At 39.9% G+C, this 25,714-nt stretch overlaps 1 protein-coding gene across 2 annotated transcripts in view; it reads right to left on the bottom strand.

The window, feature by feature from the left end:
- Positions 1 to 1,036: 1,036 nt before the first annotated feature.
- SLC26A4 (solute carrier family 26 member 4) overlaps positions 1,037 to 25,714 on the bottom strand; it is a 45,055-nt gene continuing 20,377 nt past the window's right edge. For both annotated transcript variants that reach the window (XM_070424662.1, XM_070424663.1), the window contains 11 exons: positions 22,602 to 22,679; positions 22,370 to 22,465; positions 20,545 to 20,651; positions 18,212 to 18,281; positions 14,988 to 15,080; positions 13,466 to 13,561; positions 12,652 to 12,882; positions 10,379 to 10,433; positions 8,730 to 8,872; positions 5,985 to 6,068; positions 1,037 to 3,528 (listed from right to left, as the gene is read on the bottom strand). In XM_070424662.1, the coding sequence (XP_070280763.1) occupies positions 3,505 to 3,528; positions 5,985 to 6,068; positions 8,730 to 8,872; positions 10,379 to 10,433; positions 12,652 to 12,882; positions 13,466 to 13,561; positions 14,988 to 15,080; positions 18,212 to 18,281; positions 20,545 to 20,651; positions 22,370 to 22,465; positions 22,602 to 22,679 (1,077 nt within the window). In that variant the 3' untranslated portion in view covers positions 1,037 to 3,504. The remainder of the gene's footprint in view (positions 3,529 to 5,984; positions 6,069 to 8,729; positions 8,873 to 10,378; positions 10,434 to 12,651; positions 12,883 to 13,465; positions 13,562 to 14,987; positions 15,081 to 18,211; positions 18,282 to 20,544; positions 20,652 to 22,369; positions 22,466 to 22,601; positions 22,680 to 25,714) is intronic.

The following is a 25,714-nucleotide window of genomic DNA, read 5'->3' as shown; positions in this document are numbered from 1 at the left end:
GGGTTTTATGTTGCACTACAGTTATGCCAGATGTTAACACTGGGTGACGCTGGGTGAAGGCTGCATGGGAATCTTGCTGTACCGTTCTTTGCAAATTCCTGTGAATCTGGGTTTCAAAATATAAAGTTTTTTTTTAAGGGGGGAGGGACTCAGAATACTGGAGTACTTGATCTAAGATATAAAATAGTGCATTAGAGATGGTTTTGAAGCTGGAAGATCCTGTTCCTCTGTGTCCAGGTCCAAAGATGTTCCTGAAGAAAAGAATGAAGTGGGCAACTTAGCAGATTCACAATGACCAGAGTCTGGGAGTGCTAGAGTAGGCCTGAGAAGCCCAGGAAACTCTGAATGTCTTATACGCTCAGGCAACTGCCATCCACTAACTATGTTGGCCTTATTTAGCATCACTGTAGCTTATTTCGGTCTTCCAACAGTATTTGTTAAGCACCTACTGTGTGCCTGGCACTCTTCACTCTTCTAGGGCTTGGTGTATGTCCAAGAATAAAACAAAGAACCCTGCCCTAGTGAAGCCTAAGTTCTAGCATAGGGGAGGAGGCCTGGAAAGAAAATAAACAGTAGTAAGTGAATTCTAGAACATTCTAGCAGGTGATAACTATTATGTGGGAAGAAAATAGAGCCAGGTAAGGGGGACCAAGAATCACAAGATAGTATGGGAGGAGTGTTGCTAAGTTATCTGAGTTCTTAAATGATTGTATTGAAATTAATCCTCTATTTGAATTTCTTTGCCCACAACCAAATTTTATTATTCCTATTTCTTCCTGACTTCTCCTCTCCATCTTTTATTTTAACCCTCCTTTTTTTCTGTTTCTTCAATTAATTCCTTTTTTATTTCTCTCCCTTCCTTAATGCCGTCAGTGCTTTTTTTTTTTTGCCTGAGTGATAAGAGTAATTGCAAACTTAAAATTTAGCATTTTTAATTATATTTAATAGTTTTGTTCAGAAGGGACACATTAGAGTATTTAAAAGATAACTTTACATTTAATTTAAGAAATATGTGCAGTAATTTCCAAATGTACAATTTGATAGCTTTATTTATTGAAATTCATATACAACACTGGACTCTTTTATAGGTTAAAAACATAACAAAAAACAATTTTAATTTCAAGTAAATTTCCCATTGGCAATACAGAATTAAAATATGTATATTATTTAAAAATGCATGGAAGAGACAGTATTCCTATTGCTTGGGAAACTAGTCAAATACCCTGGTCTTATATAGTCACAAAGGGAACCAGGATTTCACAAAACTCTACCCTTATTGTAAAGGATCACTTTGGTTATTTCCTTCAACTAATAAAAAAAATAAGCAGTGCATATTTCCTCTATTGAACAGAGGTATTCATCCATTTTCTGCAAGACTTTTATATTCACTCTTTAGAGATATGATTTGTTGCCATTATAAGCAGGTATTACTGTGAAAATGAGATAACATAATCCTGGTTATACTGTACCCAGCATGGGGAGAAATCTTTTCTAAGTCAATTAAAGACAGAATAACCCATGAGCATGAAAGAATATTGTAACATCACAATCCATTACAACTAATTCAAATTCCAATGTGCAGAATTCCAGTGGAGGTAGGGATGGTGATGATGATTCTTTTAACCAATTTGGTATGCTCACTGATGATATTCCTTCAGAAGTAGAGACCTTGTTTCTCATTTATATAAGAAAAAACAGAGGTAAGACATGCTGCCTTTGGATTTGGGAATTTCCCACATCAGTGCCAAAGGTAGGCTATAATTCTCAACCATGTAAGACATTGTGTCCGTTGGGGACCTGAGTGTTTATTTTTCCCTAGAAATGCAGTACAACTTCATTTACTTGAGCATGAAATGTAGGGTGTCCCCCCAAAATGTATACACACACTTTGAATAATTATAAAGGCAGTGTTTATTAAAATACATTTCATTTTCAAAATTGAACTATCAGCTGTTAAAGTGTGTATACATTTTGGGGGGGACACCCTGTATATGGGAATAGTCCCCGGAACCACAGCTTATGTATTATATATAATGCCTAGAAAATTGTTGGCAGTCAGAAAAGATGAACTAAAATTAACATATTTTCTGGCTCAAAATATGGATTTTTAAAAACCTAAACATTTTCGATGTAAATATTCCAAACCATTTTTTCTTTTGCTATTGAGTTCATGTAGACTGTTCTGTCTTAAAAAACTCATTTTAAACATAGAGTTATATCCAAATTATTTACTTTTTAGATTTTTTTGAAAGGTGGTCAGAATTCAGTTAAAGATCACTTACTTTACCTACTGCTAAATTTTAGAGAAAAACATAAACTTATTTTAATCACCACAGTCTTACAAACATATCAAAATTGTTTTTTGTTCAAAATAACACAATTTTTGTAGTAGGTTTTAAATAGACCATACCGCTATGTAACTCTACCCAATGATTATTTCTATAAACTAAGTTAAAATTGCATTTTTAAGGCAGAGATAGTCTTTCATATATTTTATTTGATCCTAATTGTGATCCATGATTATCATATCAAAAGGTGATTTTGATAAACCACAATAATCTTCTTACTGCTTCACCTCTCTAAATCAATGCTTTTAAAATATATCAGTTTAGTTCTAGAGCTTTGAAGTGGACCTTGATTCTGAATTCTGGTTACATATATGGTCACTGTAACATTCATAATTAAGTAATAACCAAATTTGCATTTTAAAAACTCTTTGACGTGTTTACCAAAAGTGATTTTTGAAGGCCTTTATTGATAAATGCATTAACAATTCTATATCAGCATTTACTCAGTGGGCCCTCACCCTGTGATTCAGTGCAGCTCATGGGGACGCAGGCCGGTCAGAAATGGAATGTTTCCATGATGATCATTCCTGGCTCAACTGTCCACAGGGGCTGTTGGGTCACACTTATCCGGACTGAACAGAGGTACCCAGTTCCTATATGAACAGTGTTAGCCAACGTGTCAGAGGTACAGCAGCATGACATAAGCAGGTCCTAGCTAGACATTGTTACATTGCCAGGGTAATTCTCCTCACCATTTTACACATTTTGGAGGTAAGCTATTTATTTTATAAATAAAGCCTAGAAACAATTTTAAATCTCTTTCTTTCAATGGTTAAGATGTTTTAAAAAAACACACACAAAGGTTTTTAAAAAATCTAATGGGCCCAACTGGTGTGGCTCAGTGGTTGAGCATCGACCTATGAACTGGAGGTCTTGGTTCAATTCCCGGTTGGGGCACGTGCCCAGGTTTCGGGCTCGATCCCCAGTGTGGGGCAGCTAATCGATGCTTCTCTCTCATCATTGGTGTTTCTATCTCTCTCTCCCTCTCTCCCTTCTTCTCTGAAATCAATAAAAATATGTATATTTTAAAAATCGAATGGAAAATGAATGTTTCAAGTCCAAAGAAGTAGTCGATGCAGAAAACGCTTGCATAGAATGACATTGGTGGTTGAACTCTGCCTTGCAGTCCTTGCTTATCTGGCCCCTGAGCCCGCTTTCAGGAAGCAAGGCTACGCATAGCCTGTGGAAACAAAGGGGAAACAAAGCGTTAATACAACTGAATTCTCCCTCAGTCTTTTTACAAATATGTATATGTTAGTGTTGGTTGCTTGCATTTGCTCATCTTAGTTATATATTGTCATGATAAAAATAGGGTGAAAACTTAATTTTGTAACTCATCATCATTTAATTAGATTTATTTAAAAGCAATAATTACTCATTATTGAGCACTTAATACACATCCTTTAATTCCCACAACTCTTTGAGGAATTATTCTTCCTATTTTACATGAAGACAGGTAAGTAATTTGCCCTGGGCTACATAGCCAGTAAGTAGCAGAATCAAGGTTTGCACTCAAATCCATCTGGTTCTATAGTCCATGTCCTTAAAACCACTCTGCATACTGCCTCACTCTCTACAGGAATTCTACCTGAATGATCTTGTTATATGGCAATCAAAAATACTTCTAAGCATGGAACATACTGACGAATCTCAGAGGGAAGTGAGGAGGGGGGCTGGAAGAGATTAACCAAAGCATTATATGCATAACCCATGGACACATACAATAGCGTGGGGAAAGTGGGGGGAGGGAAGGGGCAGGGTGGTAGAAGAGGTCAATGGGGGAAAGGGAGACATCTGTAACACTTTCAATAATAAAGATAAATTTTTGAAAATACTTCTATATAATGTGGAATTTTTTTAAGTACCAATTTTGATATATGAGTTTGTACTCAACTAAGTTGGCCCTATATCCATAGTCATAAACTGCTACCCAGAGATGATGTTCCTGGGCTCACTAAGCTGATGGACTAAGATGCAGGACCTCCAGTTTTCACTCTAGCAGTGTATTTCCTCCCCAAAAGTCTTCTCAGCCTGTCATCCTCACTGCCTGATTTTACCATAGGGGTTTGAATATTATGCTTTTCAACATTTTTATCAGGACCTGGAATAAGGCAGAGAAGGCATGCTTATCAGATTTGCATATGACACCAGTGGGGGTGCATAATTAATATGCTGGATTATAGATTCAGCATTCAAAAGGATGTTCTTCAACGGAACAGACAAGATATAATCTATCAGAAATGTGTAGTCCTGCACCAGGGGGTCAAGAACCAATTACATAAATATAAACAGGGAACCCAGCTGGATGACAATTTATGTGAAAATGCCCAAGTCTTTAGTTGACCCCTGCTCAACAAAAGCAAAGATTTTGATGTAGCTATGATGAAAATAAACACATTTTTTAAGTCATAATAATAGAAACATCTTGATGAGACCAAGGTAGGTCATGGTTGCATAACCTCCATGCTGGCCTAACCCTATCTACGGTGTTATGTCCCCTTCTTTGCCAGAGAAGCCATGCCAAATTGTGTGTCTATCAGGAATGGTAAAGGGAACTGGAGGAGTCCCACCTGGAGCAGAGTCTGGTGGAGACCTCAAAGATACTCTCAAATATTTAAGGGCTGCTCGTGGGAGGGTTTGTATCGCTAGAAAAGGCCGATCTCCGCCATCAGTTACTAGAGAAAGGCCAACTTTAGTTTTGTAAGCACAACGAACCATTGGAGATTTCCAATCATGTAACAAATTCCCTGGAAAGCTATTAGTTGCTGCCCAGGCAGTGTTGAGCTTTGACCTGTGAACCAGGAGGTCATGGTTCAATTCCTGGTCAGGGCACATGCCTGGGTTGCGGACTCAATCGATCCCCAGTATGGGTCGTGCAGGAGGCAGCCGAGTAATGATTCTCTCTCATCACTGATGTTTCTATCTCCCTTCCTCTCTGAAATCAATAAAAATAGCTACATTTTTTAAAAAGCTACTAGTTTCCAATGTCTGGAAACGTTCACACAAAAGCTGAGAGAACATCCTTAGGCGTGCTGTAGAGGGATTTCTGTGTGAGCACTACTTGATTTCTAAGTCATGTTTCAACTTTCAATTTCTCTGATCTTCTTTTGTTAGGCCCAGTGGTGGAGCCACAATGTTCACTCAGATAACAAGTTGCAGTCAGATTTCCTAGGAATTGACTGATGTCCCCAAGGGCATGAGAAATACATAGACTCAGTCTTTTCTAAGTCATTATCATGAGGTCCCTGTTCCTCACATACTATCTCTGAAGCTTATGAAACTCCTGGGTTAGAAATGCACTCTAATCACCTTTCCTCTACTCCTGAAATCTCGGGAAGAAAAAGTATTCGGAGGCTTAGGCTTAAAATCAGGACCAATGTGTTGGCAGCTTCCAGTTGCTGATCCTATATGTCTGGGGGCAGAAGGTCCCCAAGTTGTTAATGTCTTCAAGGGAAAATTCTTGTTTTCCTTTTCCCCTTTCTCATAAGCCATCCTGTGGGTCTTTTCCCCCCGCCTTTGGGGGTCTTGGTTTAAAAAATGTTTTCTCTAGTTTGTATCAGACAGAGTCACTATATGTATTACTCTATTCAAGATTTAATCCAAATTATTTTCTTTGAAAGGAAATAATGCTCATACCTCATCCTCGACGTTAAGTTCTTCTTCAATCAGCTCTGCTTCCATTAATTCAAGAGGATCTTTATGGTCCTGGATGAGGGAGACCTTGACAAAGAGAACAGAAAATATTTATGAGAAAAATAATAGCATCATCCCACCTGATACTCCACTGAAAATGACCTGAAGCGCTGCCGGTGCTTCTCATTTATAATAATCTACATACTTCAAAATCTTTTTCAGCTCTCTTGCCCTTTTGTATTTCACACTTCGAATTTTCCCTGTACCATGTTTTCACATTCAAGTGTGAACTGGCATAGTTCCCCACGGTTAGCCTCCATTTCCACTGTCTTCCCCAGCCTCTGAAGTGCATGCCCCTTAGGAGTCGCCGTGCCCGCCTGAATGATCCAGCAGTCAATCGTGTCTTTATTTCAAAGGGCTAACCTAAGAGCACTTAGTACAGCATTGAGCACTCACTGAATGGGCTCATGACTGACGACAATAAACAGTCCCAAGTTAAACTGGATGGGTATTAATTTCATTAGAGATGGAAGCCCATGTCTATGGATGAAGTTGGTTGTTCAGGAAAGTTCTGCGTCTTAGCAGTAATCAATAACAGAGGAAACCAATAACAGTTTGGACTTTGTCTTGTGCATAAAGGATAGTCCCAAAGCAATTCCAGATGTTTATCAAGATAAGAGTGACATTTCACTTTTAGCTACTTTCCACTAACAAATCAATAATCCAATCTCTCTGCTAGTGTGGAGATGAATTAGAGACTTCAGTCCCTGTGCAGATGGCCGGACATAATGGATAGGTGTAACTGCAAGTTGGGACTCTCTTTGGATAGTCCTTGTGTTTGTCAGATGAAGGGATAGGGAGAGGGTCATATCACTGCATCCACAATATGCCTGAAATACAAATTATTCTTCCTGAAGAAAAGGAAAGTGCCACAGGCAGGGCTTACCATCACTTACTATCCATCTGCCATAGCCAGGGCTTTGTGCTAGATACGGAGGGGATACAGAAGTGTAAGTTCCTGACCTGAGAAGCTACCACTAGTGCTCAGCCCATTACCCAGTGAACCAGTAAGTACATAAGCACCCAGTTATAACTCAGTCTGACCTTTGTTCAGGGTCAAAAAATCCATCCCAGCCACTCACAATGCCTCCCTGACTACAAGCAATCTTGAGTCTAACACTGGTGGGGCACTGTTGGTTAGTGGCTTTTGTGGCATTTGTGGGATCTGAGATCTTGGGTAAGAACAAATAACAAAATAACTTTTCATGTTGAGAAAGAACTTGAAATTTTAAAAATTCATCCTCACCCAAGGATATGCTTTTAATGATAAGAGAGAGAGAGAGAGAGAGAGAGAGAGAGAGAGAGAGAGGTTAATCAGTTGCCTCCGGTACAGCCCCAACCCAGGATCATACTGCAGCCTTTCGGTGTACAGGACAACGATCCAACAAACTGAGCCACCTGGCCAGGGCAATTCTATTTTACTTTTAATGAGGGACTTTTTTTAGATACTTTACATGATCCTGCTTTGTTGTTTTTACCCGTGGGTTAGAAAATTCTAAGCTAGATAGAAAAAGGCTTATGAGTTTTCAAAGACAAGCATTGTCTTTCAAAGACAAGCTACATTGCATGTAGCTTTTTTTTTTTTTTTTTTTTTTTTTAGATTTGTGGTTTTGCTACTTTTTTTACTTTTTTGTATTCAATGTCCAGATCTTGGTATTTAGGACTAGTATTTTCTCCAGCAGCATTAAGCAGAGCAATCTCTCCACTAACTATACTTAAAAGAATAATATGCTATTATTTTCTAAATTAGTTTTTTTACTTCAGACATTAACTTCCAGTTTACAATAAGAATCTACCTTAATTTTAGGAGTGGGGGGGGGGGGGAGAAGCAATTTAAAATATAGTAGACTGTATCACTGGAATAATTATGATTGTTATTTTTATAGATATTGTTTTCGTTTCCCAAGTTCGTCTGTGAGAGAAGAGGCTCTTGTACCAGAAAGCCCACCAGGTATTGGATAAGAGGACGACAAAATAAGGAGTCCCCAGGAAATGGGGGTTTATTCTATTTCATGGGGCTAATTCATGGCTTTTACTTTTTTTCATTTTCAAAGATCACTTATGACCTAATGGATTCTATTTAAAGATATTTATCATCAAGAGTTTCTAGAGTGCTGAGAATTTAAACTGCATTTGTATATACAAGTCCCAGATTACAGGGGTCCTCAAACTACCACATGCAAATACAAATATTGTATTTGTTCCCGTTTTGTTTTTTTACTTTAAAATAAGATATGTGCACTGTGCATAGGAATTTGTTCATAGTTGTTTTTTTTAAACTATAGTGTGGCCCTCCAACGGTCTGAGGGACAGTGAACTGGCCCCCTGTTTAAAAAGTTTGAGGATCCCTGTCCCAGAAGCTCTGAGACTCAGTGCCTATATTCTAAAAAGGCACTCCAGCTAAAGTCTGCCTTTATTAGTAAGCCTGCACATTATAGAACTAATATGTATGAGGTGCTCCCAAGTACTTTCCCATAAACTATCATATTCAGTCTTCATATTTGCCCAGCAAAGTAAATGTTTTTACTCCCATTTTACTGGTGAGAAAATTGAGGCTTTGAGAAGTTTACCAGTTGGCTTAACATCCTACTAGACTGAGACTCAAAGCTAAATTTGTGGAATTTCTGCCATTTATAGAAATCATGATCGTTCAGGAAAGATACATATGTCAAAAGGTGACATGCTTACCGTTTCTAAAATGGAATCTTGAATTTCTTGAGATTTAACCCGGTTCTGTACGTGGAGGACAGCGTCATGGACAGTCAAAAAGAATATATCCTTTCTGTTATCATTAAAGAAACCACATTTCTCCAGCTTTTCTATTACGTGATCTTCAAAAGAAAGAAAGAATGTTTAGTTCATCTCTAGGAAAAGATATTTTATAACATCAACCAATACTAAGTTTTGGCAGCTCCTCCTTTTAATTCTTTCTTCTCAGTTCCAAAATCTGACCCTGCTCTACACCAAGTTTCTTTTCCAGTAGCACATGGCATGGCTATACCACAACTGGTTGTATGTAGTAGATGGCCTTGGTTCCTGACCAGGTCCCCTTTGCCAGTGTCCCCATCCTCCAGCTGCTGTGATTCTGGCTGCTAATGGTTCATAGCTGTGGCCTTCTCTGGAGACCTTTCCTGGGCTAATGGGAACCCTCTCACCTGAAAAGGCCTGGGAGGTTACACCTCCATCCTTGCATGGCCTGCAGCCACTGACAGACTAGCATGGGGGTGGGGGTTAATAGGCCAGCTCCCTAGCCTCAAGGAAGAATAGTCCTCAGGTGCTTTTCCTGCTGTGTGCTCCTTGTGAAATTAAGCTAAGGAAGACTTAGAAAAATTTTTTTTAATCTTTATTGTTGAAAGTATTACATATGTGTCCCTCCCCCCCGCCCCCCCCCCCCCCGCAATAGCCCCTTCTAGCCCCCCCCCCTCCCTCCACCCCTGCCCTAGGCCTTCACCACCCTATTGTCTGTGTCCATGGGTTATAAGTTCTTTGGTTGATCTCTTCCCACCCACCCACCCTCCCCCACCTTCCCTCTGAGATTCTGCAGTCTAATCTATGCTTCTACGTCTCTGGATCTATTTGTTCACCAGTTTATTTTGTTCATTAGATTACACATTTGAGCAAGATCATGTGACACTTGTCTTTTTTTGATTGGCTTATTTCATGAAGCATAATACTCTCCAGGTCCTTTCATGTAAGGTAGAGTTTTGCAACCATATCTTTGTCCAGCTTCTTCTCCTGCCCTATCCTGCTCCTCTCATTCCTTCATGAATTTTTCCAGGGTGTACTATCTCAGTAAATCACTTGTGCAAGAATCCTTACCTCAGTCTCTGTTTCTAGAGAACTCAGCCTAAGCATCAGTGTCTTCCTACACACATACTTTCTTACATTCACAGACAGACTCATACCCTGGAGGGTCCTCTAGTTTTAAGGGACCTAAGTCATCTCCAGCTCTGCTCTCCCTAGGACAAAGTTTCCACGGTGATCTGGCACTGCTATGAGGACATCGGTCTCCTTGCATTACAGCTTTAAGGCACAAATTGGAAGTAATATCTCCCTCGGTTGAAAAAAGCCCTCAGTGTGAGTGCTTAATGGGTAGAGTTTCGGTTCATGGCGATGAGAAGTTTTGGAAATAGATAGTTGCGATGGTTGCACAACATTGTAAATGTATTTAATGCCACTGAATTAAATGCCACTTGAATGTGACTAAAATAGCAAATGTTGTTATACATTTTTTATCACAATAAAAAATCATTTTTTAAGGCCTTTGGTCACGATGTATCCACATTCCAAGATAGGAGAACGTCTTATAGATAGATATGTACTGTATATGCATTTACCTTGAAGCGATGCAAAGTACACATTTACATCAATTCTTTGGAATTCCTTGACAACCTAAAAATTTAAAAAGGAGAATTTGAGTAACTTTACCTGCCCATAATTCAGTAGCATTCAATCACTTGCTCAGGAGAAACTTTAATACTTTCATGGTTAAACAAGACTTTGAGGAAAGCTCATTATTGGGAAACCACAGAGGTTTTCAACCTACAGTGATGATATGATTGGGGATGACAAGACCTGTCTCGAGAGGTAGCCACATCCAGTGCTCAACAGCACAGCACTCGACAGCGGATGTGCTTAATAAATATTTGTGGAAGGAAGAAAAGAAGGGAGTTCAGGAGCTTCCTAATACAGCCCCTGTAGACGGGAGACATGAGCATGAGTTTATATCTTTGAGTGGAAGATATACGGGTGTAGAAATGCGGCCACCAGAGTCTGAATGTAAAAACTGACCTAAAAACCAAGGGCTCTGTATTTTGACAGTGTCAGTCTTAGTATCCTGATTGTGATTTTAGACCAGGGGTGGGCAAACTTTTTGACTCTAGGGCCACAATGGGTTCTTAAACTGGACCGGAGGCCGGAACAAAAGCATGGATGGAGTGTTTGTGTGAACTAATATAAATTCAAAGTAAACATCATTACATAAAAGGGTACGGTCTTTTTTTTTTTTTTTTTTTTTAGTTTTATTCATTTCAAATGGGCCGGATCCGGCCTGCGGGCCGTAGTTTGCCCACGGCTGTTTTAGACAACAGTTTTGCAAGATGTTAGCACTGGAAGAAACTGGGTAAGGGGTACAAAGGATCTCTCTGTATAATTTCTTACAACTTTATGGGAATCTGCAATGATCTCAAAATGCAAAGCTTAATTTAAAAAAATTAAGATGCAAGACCTATGGGCAATAGTAAAATAGAACATGAAATTTCTGGGGAGAAGAACAAGACCTCTATGCAAGTATACAGTTTGGATTTTTCACAATTGTCTTTATAGCATTTGAAAGCAATTATTTGTTAGGTGTGTAAAATATTCTGGCATTAAATAAAGACTCTTCCCCAAAGTAATTCCTTAAACCCTTTGGCCAAAACAATTTCTACAATGCACTTGAGCCAGTGCCTAGAGTAAAATGCACAATGAAGAACAAGAGTATGCTCTCAAATGAGCTAATGATCAGGTCTGCTAAGAGAACTGGAAGAGAAGCTGTCAGCATTTTCTAACTTTTTTTTTTTGGTCAAGTATAATCAGTTTTCTACCTTCCTGCCTAGTACCTGCAACCCTTGAATAATTTCCTGGCCTTGAAGAAGTAGCCAAGAAGCCCCAGCAAAGATAAACCTCAGTTGAGGGTCAGTTTCATATTTTACATCTGATTATTGGTGTCTTTAACCTGCTTACTTTTCTGCCTGACTTGTCGGATACCTACCTGAAACTTTACTTGAACTTGACACTCCTGAGCAAGTTGAGACCCCAGTTTGTCTGCCTTGGAACACTTAGTACAGTTGTTATTTAAAAGGTTACTTATTGTTTGCCTTCCCGTCTAGACTGCTTTAGTCCTGTGAGGATAGGGACTATGACTACTTCATCATTTGTCTCTCGTGCCTGGCTGAGTGCTTGGCACATATTAGGCACTTCACATATCTTTGTTGAAAGAATGAACTCGACCTTGCGTAAGTGGTGTCTGATATCATGAATGTTCCTGTCCTACATGTTCCTCAGCCCTTTGACTTCCTAGATGCCTAACCTGCTTCCTGCTCTAACCTTTTAATAATGCCTCGCTTCTCCAGTCCTACCATGTACCCGGAATTCCCCATTCTACTGCTGTTCACATAACAAATAAAAACATAATACTTAACATTAAACTTCCTTCTTTTTCATATCCCTTTTCCTATTTATTCTCAGAAAACACAATAAATGTTAATATTTGCCGAGGGGTGGCTATATGCCAGATACTGTTCTAAACCATAAATAACCATATATATGCTTATTTAATTTTCATAAAAGCCATGTGTAATAGGCGCTGTCATTATCCTCATAACTGAGATACCGACAGATTAAGCAACTTGCCTATAGTCCCACTGCAGCAAGTGGTAGAGCCAGGATTCAACCCCAGGTAGTCTGGGCCCATAGCCTGTGCTTTAAAATATTACACTATTACAAAAGCATTCCTCTAGAAAGAGTACAGAGCCTATACAATCAATCGTCCTTTTGTAAGAATGGGCAACCCATATGGTTTTACTATTGCCAAAGCTCCTAATCTATAATTCAAAACACTTTGCCTTACCACTCGCAATGACCTCACTCCAACGACATCCAAGAAAGATACAGCTCCACAATCAAGCACGAGGCTGTGGATTGGCACCTTGGGAACATTCACTTTCACTGGAATCTCAGAATTCCAATCCACTTGAATCTCTATTTCCTTGGTTGGGATATCAAGTTCTTCTGGGTCTTCAATATCTTCATCAGGCTCAAAAGCATTATTTGATGAACCAGCACCACTTATAATGCCATTCTAAACAAAGAAAATACAACTTCATTGCCAATGATTTGGGATATTTTTTCAACCAATTATTCCAAAACAATTAAAAATCCTACACATTGTTCCTTGGTAAGCAAAACATGGAGGGAATGAACTCTTAAGAAATGAGGTTCACCTCAGTCTACATGTTGATGTTCTCTAGGAAGAAAAGTGGAAAAGCAGAAGAGCCCGAAAACTTGATTCTGAAAGACTGTGGAAGTGACCAGGAGATACATTGGTAGGACAATAGAAAGGAAGAGCTCTAAAAGTTAATGAGGGTATTGCCTTCTATTATCACTTTATGACATTGAATGGAATTATTTTGTTCCTCTCAGTGAAAATAAGGTTTAATTTTACAATGGAAAAAGAAGTCATACCCTATGTTTTTTCTTGCTTATTTAATTTTATTTCCTCCCATGCCCTCTTGCCTACAAGAACAACTCAGCTGTTGGCTGACATATGTATGTACACATCTGGGTACCAAAGGGGGTAGATTTAACTTTAGACAATCTAGTTGCTTTCATTTTCACTGAGAAATATAAGAATTTAAGAGGGGGAAAGAACGATGTTGTCTCACCTTAGTTGCTCTTAACTGCCCTTTTTTGATGAGTTTCTGTATTTTCCTCAGTGCTTTCAGCCTCTTGTTATACACTCTGATGGCATCAAATCCAACCTTTGAAAATAAAAGTCAAGTTACTTAAAACATCTGGTTCCTCATGCTCATTAATGGCAATTGTTATCTGGGAAGGTTATTTCTCGGGTGGTATTATGACTTGAGACATTCTGCCAAATAGAAATTCTTGAGGTTTCCATGGTTTCCACTACTAGGCCATCTATGCCACCCACCGAGAGACTCAGTAGCATATTAAAGACTCCAAGACAATGGGAAACAAAACAGCAAAAAATAACTTCTTTAGCTTTAAATCTGTGTTTTACAAATTTCCTTGACATTAAAGAGCCCTTTTATTATTGCGAAACCTATGTATGTTCCTCTGAACCAGCAGTTCACCCCACTGATCTAGAGATAAAACCTAACTTTGAAGCATAGCATGGAATTCAAGACCAGAATTTCCTGCTTCCATATTCTATACTTTCTAACCCTTTACTCCAACTGGGCAGCCCTCCCTGCAATGTTCCCACCTTTTCCTCTCAGTTCTCAGAGTTCCCAAACACCTGATATAATCTCCCTCCTGCCCACACAAAGCCTGATAAGTTCCAACTAACAGGGACCACGCCCTTCTACGAACTCTTAGCATGTACCGTCTATATTACTCATTTGGAAGTTACTCCAATTCTGCCTGGAGACAACTCTGGTGTTTTTGTCCAGCAGAGTTACTGCTACCTGGATTTTAAGATATATGTTATCGTTTTTTGTTTTTCCTATCCCCAATAGAGCTTTAGTTATTCGAAGGCAAGGATGTTATCATTCTTAATGTCATACCCAAAGGGGACAGGGTATAGGGCAGGGGTGGGCAAACTTTTTGACTCGAGGGCCACAATGGGTTCTTAAACTGGACCGGAGGGCCGGAACAAAAGCATGGATGGAGTGTTTGTGTGAACTAATAAAAATTCAAAGTAAACATCATTACATAAAAGAGTACGATCTTTTTTTTTTTTTTAGTTTTATTCATTTCAAATGGGCCGGATCCGGCCCGCGGGCCGTAGTTTGCCCACGGCTGGTATAGGGCCTTCTGCCTAGTTTGAGCCCAATAAATACCTGTAGAATGAATGAAGTCTTAAAGCAGCACTTCTCAACCTGTGGGTCTCGACCCCTTTGGGGGTCGAACGACCCTTTCACAGGGGTCGCCTAAGACCATCGGAAAACACATATATAATTACATATTGTTTTTGTGATTAATCACTATGCTTTAATTATGTTCAATTTGTAACAATGAAAATACATCCTGCATATCAGATATTTACATTACGATTCATAACAGTAGCAAAATTACAGTTATGAAGTAGCAACGAAAATAATTTTATGGTTGGGGGTCACCACAACATGAGGAACTGTATTAAAGGGTCGCGGCATTAGGAAGGTTGAGAACCACTGTCTTAAAGGAACTTAGCAACCAAATTTCTAGGGATAAAATACTTACTGTAGACTTGATACATTTTTTAAAACCGTCGACGTTGCCATAAAAAATAGGGCTAGAAAACCTAAGAATCTTCATTCCTTCCGGTTCTTCAACCTAGCATTAAAAAAAAAATAAAAAAAATTATCTGAGATTAAATAATTTCAGGCCTCAAATATTCAATTAAATTCTGCTATTTAGCTAGAAGCTGAGTTATAATTGCTGAAAGGGGCTGGGTAGCATCACTCAACTATCCTGAAGTAGGGGCCTCATCACCGTTGGGAGGCAATAGGTTACCCAAACTCCTGAACCTCCATAGTCCCACAGAAGGTCATACTAGAAAGGGCCTTAGAAAGCAATTATTCAACCCTCTGATTTCTGGATGAAAAAAGCAAGCTCAGAACAATGACATGAGTTGCCTCAAGTTCATGCCACTGCTCCCTTTTTTTACCCCCAAATTCTTTTAAAATAAAAAATAAAAGTAGCAAAATCAAGGGGATCTGCACAAGCTGAGGCTTATGATGTTTTTTTTTTTTTTTTTTTAATAATCCTCACCTAAGGATATGTTCACTGATTTTTTTTTTTAAGAGAGAAGGGAAGGTGGGGAGAAAGAGAGAAACATCAACGTGAAAGAGTAACATCAATTGTTCCCTTCCATAAGCACCCCAACCAGGGATCAAGCCTGAAACCTACCTATGTGCCTTGACTGGGAATTGAACCTGCAACCTTTTGGTGTACAGGACGACACTCCAACCAGCTGAACCACCCAGCCGGGGTTATGCTGTTATTTGCTTGTTCTTACCCTGACACAGGGTGGCCAGATGAAAAGTAAAACCCACAGAATGACAGGCTTGTATAGTCTTTAGGAATCATAACAATTACAGTCCAACTGCATCAAAGAAGAAAACAGAAGCCCTCAGAGGCTGAGTGACTCGGGCAAGGTCTCTAGAAGCTGGAGCCTAGAATTCAGAACTCAGAACCCAAAGCCAAGAGATTCTCTAGAATCATTTTTAGCTCTTAATGGCACCTGGCTCAATATAACTGAGGAAGATTGTGAGAATAAATTGAGTAGCAGCTACTGGAGTTTCCAGATTCAGTGTCCAACCTTTTTGTTTGTTTGTTTTAAATGTTAAGGTAAAACTAGACTACAGCCAGGTGTGGCTCAGTTGGTTGGGCATCCTCCCGTGCACTGGAAGGTCACAGGCTCAATTCCCGGTCAGGGCACGTGCCCAGGCTATGGGTGTGATACCCAGTCAGGTGTGTGCAGGAGGCGGTCTGTGGATGTTTCTCACATCGATGTTTCTCCCTCCCTTTCTCTCTCTCTGAAATTAATAAAAACGTATTTTTTTAAATTAGACTACAACTTCCTAGGGTTCATATTTTTTAATTAAAAAAAAAACCATTTTTTGTTAAATTCGTGTTTTCTTCATTTTCTTTCTGTGCTTTTTCATCTTTGTTTTCCCTTCTGGTCACTAAGCAATCTTATGTACAGGAATCATAAGCCCATCAGTAAGATGTTTACTTTCTTTGTTTTTTATTTCCTGTATTTTATATTATTTCTTCCGATTCCAAGGATAGAGCACAATGTCAAATAGGTTCTTGGTGACAGAGAACATGAAAATCTCTTATTAGAAATGAATGAAATAAATGTTTCAAGAATTTTAGACAATTTTATAGAAGATACGGATTACATAGCAGAGAAATAGAATTTTTCTCCCTCTTACTGCTTTACATTTTTGTTCATGCCTTGCCTTTCAGCGGTATTAGTGTATGTGCCTGGGTCTGGACCTTTGTGTGTACAGCAATTGCGTTCAGTGGCCATTTTGGGTTTGAATGTGATGGTTTTCATCAATTTGGGGGAAATTTTGATATTTATTCAAATATTATATCTGCCTTTTTCTCTTTCCTCCTCTTTTGGGACTATCATTATACATATGTCAATATGTTTTATTTTGTTCTAGAGGTCTCCAAGGCTCTGTCCATATTTATTTTTTATTGAGGTATAATTCACATATAACATTATATTAGTTTTAGGTGTACAACATAATTTGATATTTGTATATATTACTAATGATCATTACTATAAGTCTAGTTAGTATCTGTCACCATACATAATTATAACATTTTCCTTGTGATGAGAATTGTTAAGACCTAGTCTCTTAGCAACTTTCAAATATGTAATACAGTATTATCAACTATCGTCAGCATGCTGCACATTATAGCCCCATGACTTATTTGTTATATTAGAAATGTGTACCTTTTGACCCCATTTATCCAGAAAAATAGAATTTGATTCAACATCTAGAAACAACTGAATTACCTATATTTAAAAATTCTTCTTATAATGGTTTGACATTAAAATGACCTTCAGCTACCATGGATGAAATTCATGTAAACCATGGATGTCAGAGGGCACAATGAGTAAGAAGTTTTCATGACACCCAGTGGACTTCTGGAATTTCCTGACAGAAGCCCCCCACAAAAAACTAAAAATGGAAATCCCATTTGACCCTGTGATCCCACTTCTAGGAATATATCCCAAGAAACCAGAAACACCAATCAGAAAGGATATATGCACCCATATGTTCATAGTAGCACAATTCACCATAGCTAAGATCTGGAAACAGCCTAAGTGCCCATCAGTAGATGAATGGATTAGAAAACTGTGGTACATCTACACGATGGAATACTATGCTGCTATAGAAAAGAAGGAACTCTTACAATTTGCAACGGCATGGATGGAGCTGGAGAGCATTATGCTAAGTGAAATAAGCCAGTCAATGAAGGAAAAATACCACATGATCTCACTCATTCATGGATAATAGAGACCATTATAAACTTTTAAACAATAATAGATACAGAGGCAGAGCTGCCTCACACAGATTGTCAAACTGCAGTGGGAAGGCCAGGGAGGGTTGGGGGGCAGGAGGGAGGGGGGTAAGAGATCAACCGAAGGACTTGTATGCATGCATATGAGCATAACCAATGGACATAAGACACTGGGGGGTAGGGGAAGCCGGGATATTGTCAAGGGCGGGGGGGGGGGGGAGGAAAGGACACATATGTAATACCCTTTGTAATACTTTAAGCAATAAAAAAAAATAAAAAAAAGAAGAAAAAAAAAGGGGAAAAAAAGAAGCCCCCCACCTGTGTCTACCTTGTCCCTAGCATACTAGGAGAGAAATAGCAATCCCTGAAAATCCAGGCTCCCAAACCAAGTCCAGCAAATGTCTCACAAAGGCACTCACATTTTTGTAGTCCTTGGTACTCTTGTAGATGTCTGTGCTAGGGATGCTTCCAAGACCGTTCCAGGAGGGACTGAAAGAAAAATTAAGGTCAGGATTTTTTTGGGGGGTGTGTGTTGGGGGGGGGGGGGGGATAGGCATATTTTGTTATAAAAAATTAGGAGAAATAACAGCTACTAAAGAGCCCATCATTCAGCCCTAACTGGTTTGGCTCAGTTGGATAGAGCGTTGGCCTGCGGAGTGAAGGGTCCCAGGTTCGATTCCAGTCAAGGGCATGTACCTTGGTTACGGGCACATCCCCAGTGGGGGGTGTGCAGGAGGCAACTGATCGATGTTTCTCTCTCATGGATGTTTCTAGCTGTCTATCCCTCTCCCTTCCTCTCTGTGAAAAATCAGTAAAATATATATTTTTTTAAAAAAGAGCCCATCATTCTGATGCTTTGGGACAGATGACATGTTCCCCCGTAGATAACGCTGAAGTGAACAGCTGGTGTTTGTGCGCCATTGGAGGAGGAGGGGGAACCCTGACGCTTTTCTGAGGCTGAGAGGAATAATGAGCATCACACTAATATTTTAAAGGCTAAGCAAAGAGCTTTCACACCTGTTTTATCTTATTTAAGTCCCACCAGAACGCTGAAAGGTCAGCAGTATTATCCTCATTTTTATTGGTGAGTAAACTGAGACTCAGAGAAGTTCGAAAAGGCCCCGAAGGCAGGAGCAGCCCAGCCCCGATCTTTAACCCATTGGTCTTCAGCGCCTGGAACAGTGCCAGGGCCTGGAACTTACTTGCCAGTCATCGCAATTTTCTGATGAAATATGGAGTCTGCAGTGATCAAATTAGCCTGCTTTTATACAAACAGGAACCCGGGAGGACCAGAAACCAGCCCTTCCCATTTCCTGTTCCTGCTGCAATCAAATCGATTCCATGAATCTTCAAGTGCGACTGGAGACATATGCTAAATAGATAATTCCTGAAGAAAGAGTGTCTGCCTGGGGTACTTTCAGCAATGTGCTCTCTGGACCAGCCTTATAATTACTGGAAATTAAATACTATGGAGGATACTGCATTCTGTTGGCTAAAAGCCTAGACAAACCTACTCAGCAGCTAAGCCGTGCCACCCATTTCTCCTCGGCTAACTGCGCTGTGCTGAGTTTTAACTTCAAGCTCATAAATGGTACAGCCTCTCTCCACAAAACCCTCTCTCCCCCCCACAGCCACCCAGAAGTAAACGCTGAGCGTACAGAGGAGAGGCAGCCTGTGGTAAGGACAGCTCCCGAGTTACTGCGCAGAAGCAGGCAGGGCTCTTTGGGAGCTTTGAACTCTTGGGGGCCCTTGGGCACCATGTAAGGGCACCGAGGCAGTAAACAGCCTTCTGTAGGTTCCAACATGCCAGCGGAGGAGGAAGGGAGACAACTGGTTGGTGGAACAGGAAAGTGGGCTTAGGCTAAACTGAAAACGTCTGTGATGATGGTTTTCCAGGATTTTTATTCCTTCGCCACCCAAGCACAGGCAGGGAAGGGGCCAGAAGTCTAGAAAGATAACGACGGAGGAGGGAGAGGAGCTGTTTCCCCGCTCTCTTCAGACAATTTCATAGACCCAGGAGCGCTCACACCGAATGCCTCTGAAGAGTCAAAACAAAACCAACAATAATCATGCCCCTTGAGGTGGCCTCCCATGTGATTCCCCATTAAACTGTGTCTCTGCCGCTTTCACTCTGAAGATGATTATGTTTTCTTCATATAATTGTGTGGCTTATTGGGTACAGATTCGAATACATTTTGGCTGCAATGAACTGTTTTAAAGTCTCCTGTCCTCGGTTACCTAACTCTGGGTTACTAGCTTCGAAAGAAACGAATTAAAGTACATGTAGCAGCTATCCTGTCCTGAGCCTGAGCCCAGTGCCTCACAGACTTCATCTCATTTTAAAAAGAAACTGCAAGGCAACCTCAGTCTTTTGCTGAATCGATTACCTTTTGGCCTTACCATGACTAAGAGGAGAGCACCAGCGTTAGAGCTTGTGACTGAGTGCATGGATTATGGAGTGAGATCCGCCTGGGTTCAGGTCCTGGTTCTGCCCCTTACTATCTATGAGATCTTTAGGAACGTTCTTAACCTTGCTGAGCTTCAACTTTCTTACCTGTAGGATGAAAATAATATCACCTAGGCACAGGACTTTTTTGAAGATTAAATATAATAATATGTGTAGAGCACTCACTATGTGCTTGCACACACTATATAGTAACTATTATAAAAGGGAGTTGTTTATCAAAATGGTATAAGAAATCTCAGGGTGGGTTGTTCTTTAAATAGGTAACCTGGGTCGTATATTACTCACAACTGAATTCTCAGGACCACCGTCAGTAATCCAAATATAAGGCCAGCTAGTAAACCGAGGTCCAGCCCCAGAATGATGGACGCTATGCATGTAAACACCCAGATAACCTAGAAAAAATAGAAATAAAAAGGAATATATTAATTTATCATGTACCGTCAGGTGAGGGATTACATGTAAAAATAATGAGATCAGTAATACCTTAATCAATAAAGAAATTTTAAAAAAATAATGAGATCAATTGTCCATGAATAAATTATAGTTGACCCTTAAACAACACAGGTTTGAACTGCGTGGGTCCACTGTACATGTGTTGTTGCTTTTTTGTGTGTGTTTTTTTCAGGAAGACCTATAAATGTATTTTTCTTATGCTTTTATTCATAACATTTCCTTTTCTCTAGCTTGCTTTATTGTCAGAGTACATATATAATACATATAGCATACAAACTTTGTGTTAATCAACTATTTATGTTATTGGTAATGCTGGTCAGCAGTAAGCTATTAGTAGTTAAGTTTTGTGGGGGGTTGGGGGAGGGAGAGGGTCAAAAGTTATATGTGGAACCCGGCTGGCATGGCCCAGTGGTTGAGCATCAACCTATGAACAGGAGGTCATGGTTCACTTCCTGGTCAGGGCACATGCCTGGGTTGTGGGCTCAATCCCCAGTGGGGGCGTGTGGGGGACAGCCAATCAATGATTCTCTCTCATTATTGATGTTTCTATCTCTCCCTCTCCCTTCCTCTCTGAAATCAATAATATATATATATATATATATATATATATATATATATATATTAAAATTACATGTGGAATTTTGACTGTGTAGGGGGTCAGTGCCCCAACCCCCACATTGTTCAAGGGTCAACTGTACAGCTTTTTTTGATATTCTGATTTCATTTCATATTTAATTGGAAGTAGAAATGGAAACTGGCATATAGACCAACTCTCCTATTTAAATTTTTAAATTTCATTTTAGAATAGGTAATATATTAACATGTTCAAAATGACATTAATATAAAGAGTGTGCAGTAAAAAATCTTATTTGCACACATCTCCCCTCTCCACCCATGTCCATCCTCCCTCCCTGTTTGTATTCTCTTTTATTTCTCTCTCTGAGTGTCTGGGTGTGTACAACACACATGCACACTTTTCACCAGCATGTCTTTTTGAAAATACAAGTAAATATGACTATAAAGCATGTTTTGTTTTTCCCATCTTTTAATGTGTTATACACACTCTTCTATTCTGCACTGGTCATTTTTTTTTTTCACTTAACAATTTGCTTTGGAGGTCTTTCCATATTGATATATAGGGAGTTTTCTCATTCCTTTCATCTGTTCTGGTTTAAATTAGAGCATAACTCTAAAGAATTTCATTTCTGATTTTTCTCATTCCTCAGAACAGTTGTGAAGGTTACTTCGGTCAGAATTATTATCAACATGGGTTTTTGTATTTTTTCTTTGTTTTTGTTTTGCTTCATGTTTTGTTTTGTTTGTCCTTCTAAATTAGAGGGTTTGTTGTTTGTTTGTTTGTTTGGTTGGTTGGTTGGTTGGTTGGTTTTGGGCTTTAGAAGGCAAACTGTATATGAATGGGATTCTTGCTGGAAATGGATCTTCCCAGAGATACAGGACCTTAAAAAACACAGTTCAGGTGGAAGACTTCAAAGCTTTGGTTATCTACCCAATTTTAACTACTGCCCTCGGGCTCCCAAAATGCAAGTAAGACTTAGGAGATAAGGGGACATAATGATATGGCCGGAAGCAAATAAGAACCAAATCCTTTTTTTTTTAAAGAACCAAATCTTATTTCAGAGAAAAGTGGGTGACTTACAGCATCAATCTTGTTCTGCCTCCATAGACGAGGAACATCACACACTTGCATAAACATCCCTTTCAGGTTGGCAATTACAACAGCTGCCAAGACCGACTGCCAAGAGAAACAGAGAAGGCTGTGTTACTCAGGGGAATAGTTTTCCATGTGATGATTTATAAATCTCCTGTGATTTATCTGGTGGCAGAGCAGAGAAATTATGCAATCAGTGCACTGAGAAGCAGGGTTATACCTTCTGCAAGGGTTCCAGCAGCTTCCCCAAGGCAAGGATGGCGATCATCACAACCCCAGCCGAGATGATGCCAGCAATCTGAAAGACACACATCTCCCATCAGCAGCGTTCTCCCTTCTCCCTCATGTCTCCCAGCGTGCTGGCTGTATCATAGAGCCCATTCCCACGTGCACTTGATGCTCCTGACCTCCCCCTTCTGCTCATACTATTGAGAGAAATAAGAATTACTTGCTAAAACTCTACAAGACTGAAGAAAAAAGGAAATCATATATATATATATAGCAGCTATGGCAGGGAAATGAAAGAAACTGTGGAGACTGAGTCTGCTAAATAAAGCCAGTTTGACCTGGATTTCATCTAGATATATTAGACCTCTAGTTTTACGATCAATTCAGGAGGCCAAACTTCTAATTATTTGCCCTCTCAGGAAACAGGGACCATTCTCCTTCCCAACAATAGACTATGGTGATGTTTTTGGGGAAGTAAATTCTCAGGGAATTTACTGATTCTTCTGCATTATTGAATCAGCAGCCATAATAAAAAGTCTGTTAACATTGTACCTGTAGCACATCTTTGCCACCAAAGTTTCGGACAAGATAAATGTGCCTGTCTTATGGCAAACTCAAAATGCAGCACGAGCCTAGCTGGTGTGGCTCAGTGGTTGAGCATCAACCTATGAACCAGGAGGTCATGGTTCGATTGCCAGCCAAAGCATATGATTTTCTCTCATCATTGATGTTTCTCTCTCTCTCCCTCTCCCTCTCCCTTCCTCTTTGAAACAAATTATATATATGTTTTTATTTATTTATTTTTTAATGCCACAGGAGCCTACTGAGAGGCGGGACCATGTCTCCTGCTTTCTCTAACAGTTCTGCAGAGGTAGGCTCAGAACTTTGCATCCCAGTAGCCAGAATGATGACGGGCAATAGCAGGGGTAAAGAAAGCTTCAGAAACTTTACCTTTGCTGGCAAAAATAGCTCTCCTAAGATCCATAAATAGTTAGGAGAGAGGATGAGGGGGTGGGACCTATTCTCTGGTTTGATCAGATGACCACTGAATTCTCTGTTCAGCTGGGGCATGGCCAAGGTGAAGACTAGAAGCTCTGAAACAAAGGAGAAAAGGAGACAGGAAACCAGAAAGCAAAGCCATCGGAGAGGAAGCAACAGGAAAGGTTGTGTTGGGCACAAGTACTGCCTAGTGTAAGATGTTTGAGTTAGAGACAGATACTAAACTTTCACAGTCATATTTATTCATATCACCTAGCAAATTGATCATTCATATTCAGAATATAGCTAGGTCAGCCTGAGGCAATATTATGTATATGATATATTAATCACACCTCCAGATTCCTAGTACCTTGGGGAGCTTTCCTATCTCCTATCTAAGCAGAGAAGCTAATATCCTCCATTCCTCCCATTCTTCCTTCCATTTTCCCATGCAATTACTTAACCAATATTTATTGTCTTATCATGAGCAACTTACATCTCATTGTGGATGCAGGGCTCTGTGAATTGGTGAGAGATATGGAGGTTGGGGGACAGGGACTACAGCCAGCTGCCCAACTAATGCCAGGTGGGTAGCCACCTATTCACCAACTATATGTAATAATAAGGCCCTAATTATGGGGATCAAGACTAATTTGATTACTACATTAAAATCTGTGAGGGGGCCCATTACTTGTACTTAATTTAATTGAGGTTGTTTTGTGGGAAATGCTGTAGATTTTGTATCTATGAGCAGATTCAATTATTAGAAAATGAATTATTCTGTTAAGTGAGAAGGTAGTCAGAGCTAGAGAACAGTTTGTAATTAGATTCCTTTTTTGTGTGAATCAGTAGGAATCATGGGGGGTGGGGGGTGTGTGTAACAGAAAGAACAGGTTGCAATGTTGAGCTCTTCTGCAATCTGTAGATGTACGGAAACAGTTAATGTCCCCTAACACTCATTCTTCTGTTCATTCATTCAGCAAATATATGCTGGGTGCTTCTTCTGTGACAGGATAATAATATGTATCATAAGTACTAAGACGCTGTTCTTATCTTGAGGAGTTAATGACTGGAACCATGAGCATTTACACGTACATATGTGCCAGGACTCTTCAAACATTTCCCCATTTAATCCTCACTGCATCCCTAAGTGGTAGATATAATAATTGTGCCCATTGTATAGATGCTAAAACTGAGGCTCGAATGTAAAAGAAAACACGAGAAGCCACACAAAGGAAGACTTGCTGGTGTATTTGGTCATGAGTCCCTGGATTTCAGTCCAGGCACTTAGACTTTTAACCCCAGAACTTAGCTTACATTTCAGTAATTAAATATCAAGACATTTCAATGCTTGTTTCATTCTTCAATACTGAAATGCTGGCATCCTTTTCTTCTAAATGTAATACACACCCATGTGTGGCAGGGGGGTATTAGCTTACCAAAACACCATTATCCCCAAACCCTCTGCCAAGGAGTCATTTTACATGGGCATTCTTCCTGGGCAGCCGGCCTGTATCTCATCTGAACTAGGAGGTAACAGCAGGACAGTGGACATCAGCAGTTGGGCATCTGCCTATACCTGCTTATAGCCATGTGACTGGAGAGCTTGTCAACACCCCATCTCGAATGAAAGCAGCAGAGGCTCTTGCTGCTGACAGCTCCCTGCTGAACATGGGTGTGGCTTTGGAAATCACCTCTGACCCCTTCCCCTTCGGCCCCCTGGCTACACCCCAGGTCGGAGCTGTCTTGTTTTACTTGCTTCCTCAGAGCTAGAAATGTTTGCAAAAAAAAAAAAAAAGTCCACTCAACTTTACCAAGAAAATTATAAAAATTAAAATTGCTCAACAAGAGCCAAGAAATTGGAAGAGGCCCATTCTTCCAACCCCGTCACAACGGCCCATTATAAATGGGTAAGGGGCATCACGGGCACCTTGGGGACAACTGATGCTCTCCCTGGGCAAGCCACTGGTGGAGTCATTCGTTTTATCAGTTATCCTCTCTTATGCTTATTTGCGGTGTCTCCGCCTTGATAAAACCCTCTGTGGAGACTCTGTGGGTGTGTGCGTGTGCATGTGTATGTGTGTGTACCATTCACTTTGGATCTGCTGTTCTCCTTTACAGTCTCAA

Source organism: Myotis yumanensis, unplaced genomic scaffold, assembly GCF_028538775.1.
Source record: "Myotis yumanensis isolate MYYU_CA2020_CCGP unplaced genomic scaffold, mMyoYum1.0.hap1 SCAF_9, whole genome shotgun sequence".
Taxonomy (NCBI): Eukaryota; Metazoa; Chordata; class Mammalia; order Chiroptera; family Vespertilionidae; genus Myotis; species Myotis yumanensis.
Note: the sequence above shows the minus strand (reverse complement) of the source record. Positions and strands in the feature narration are given on the sequence as shown.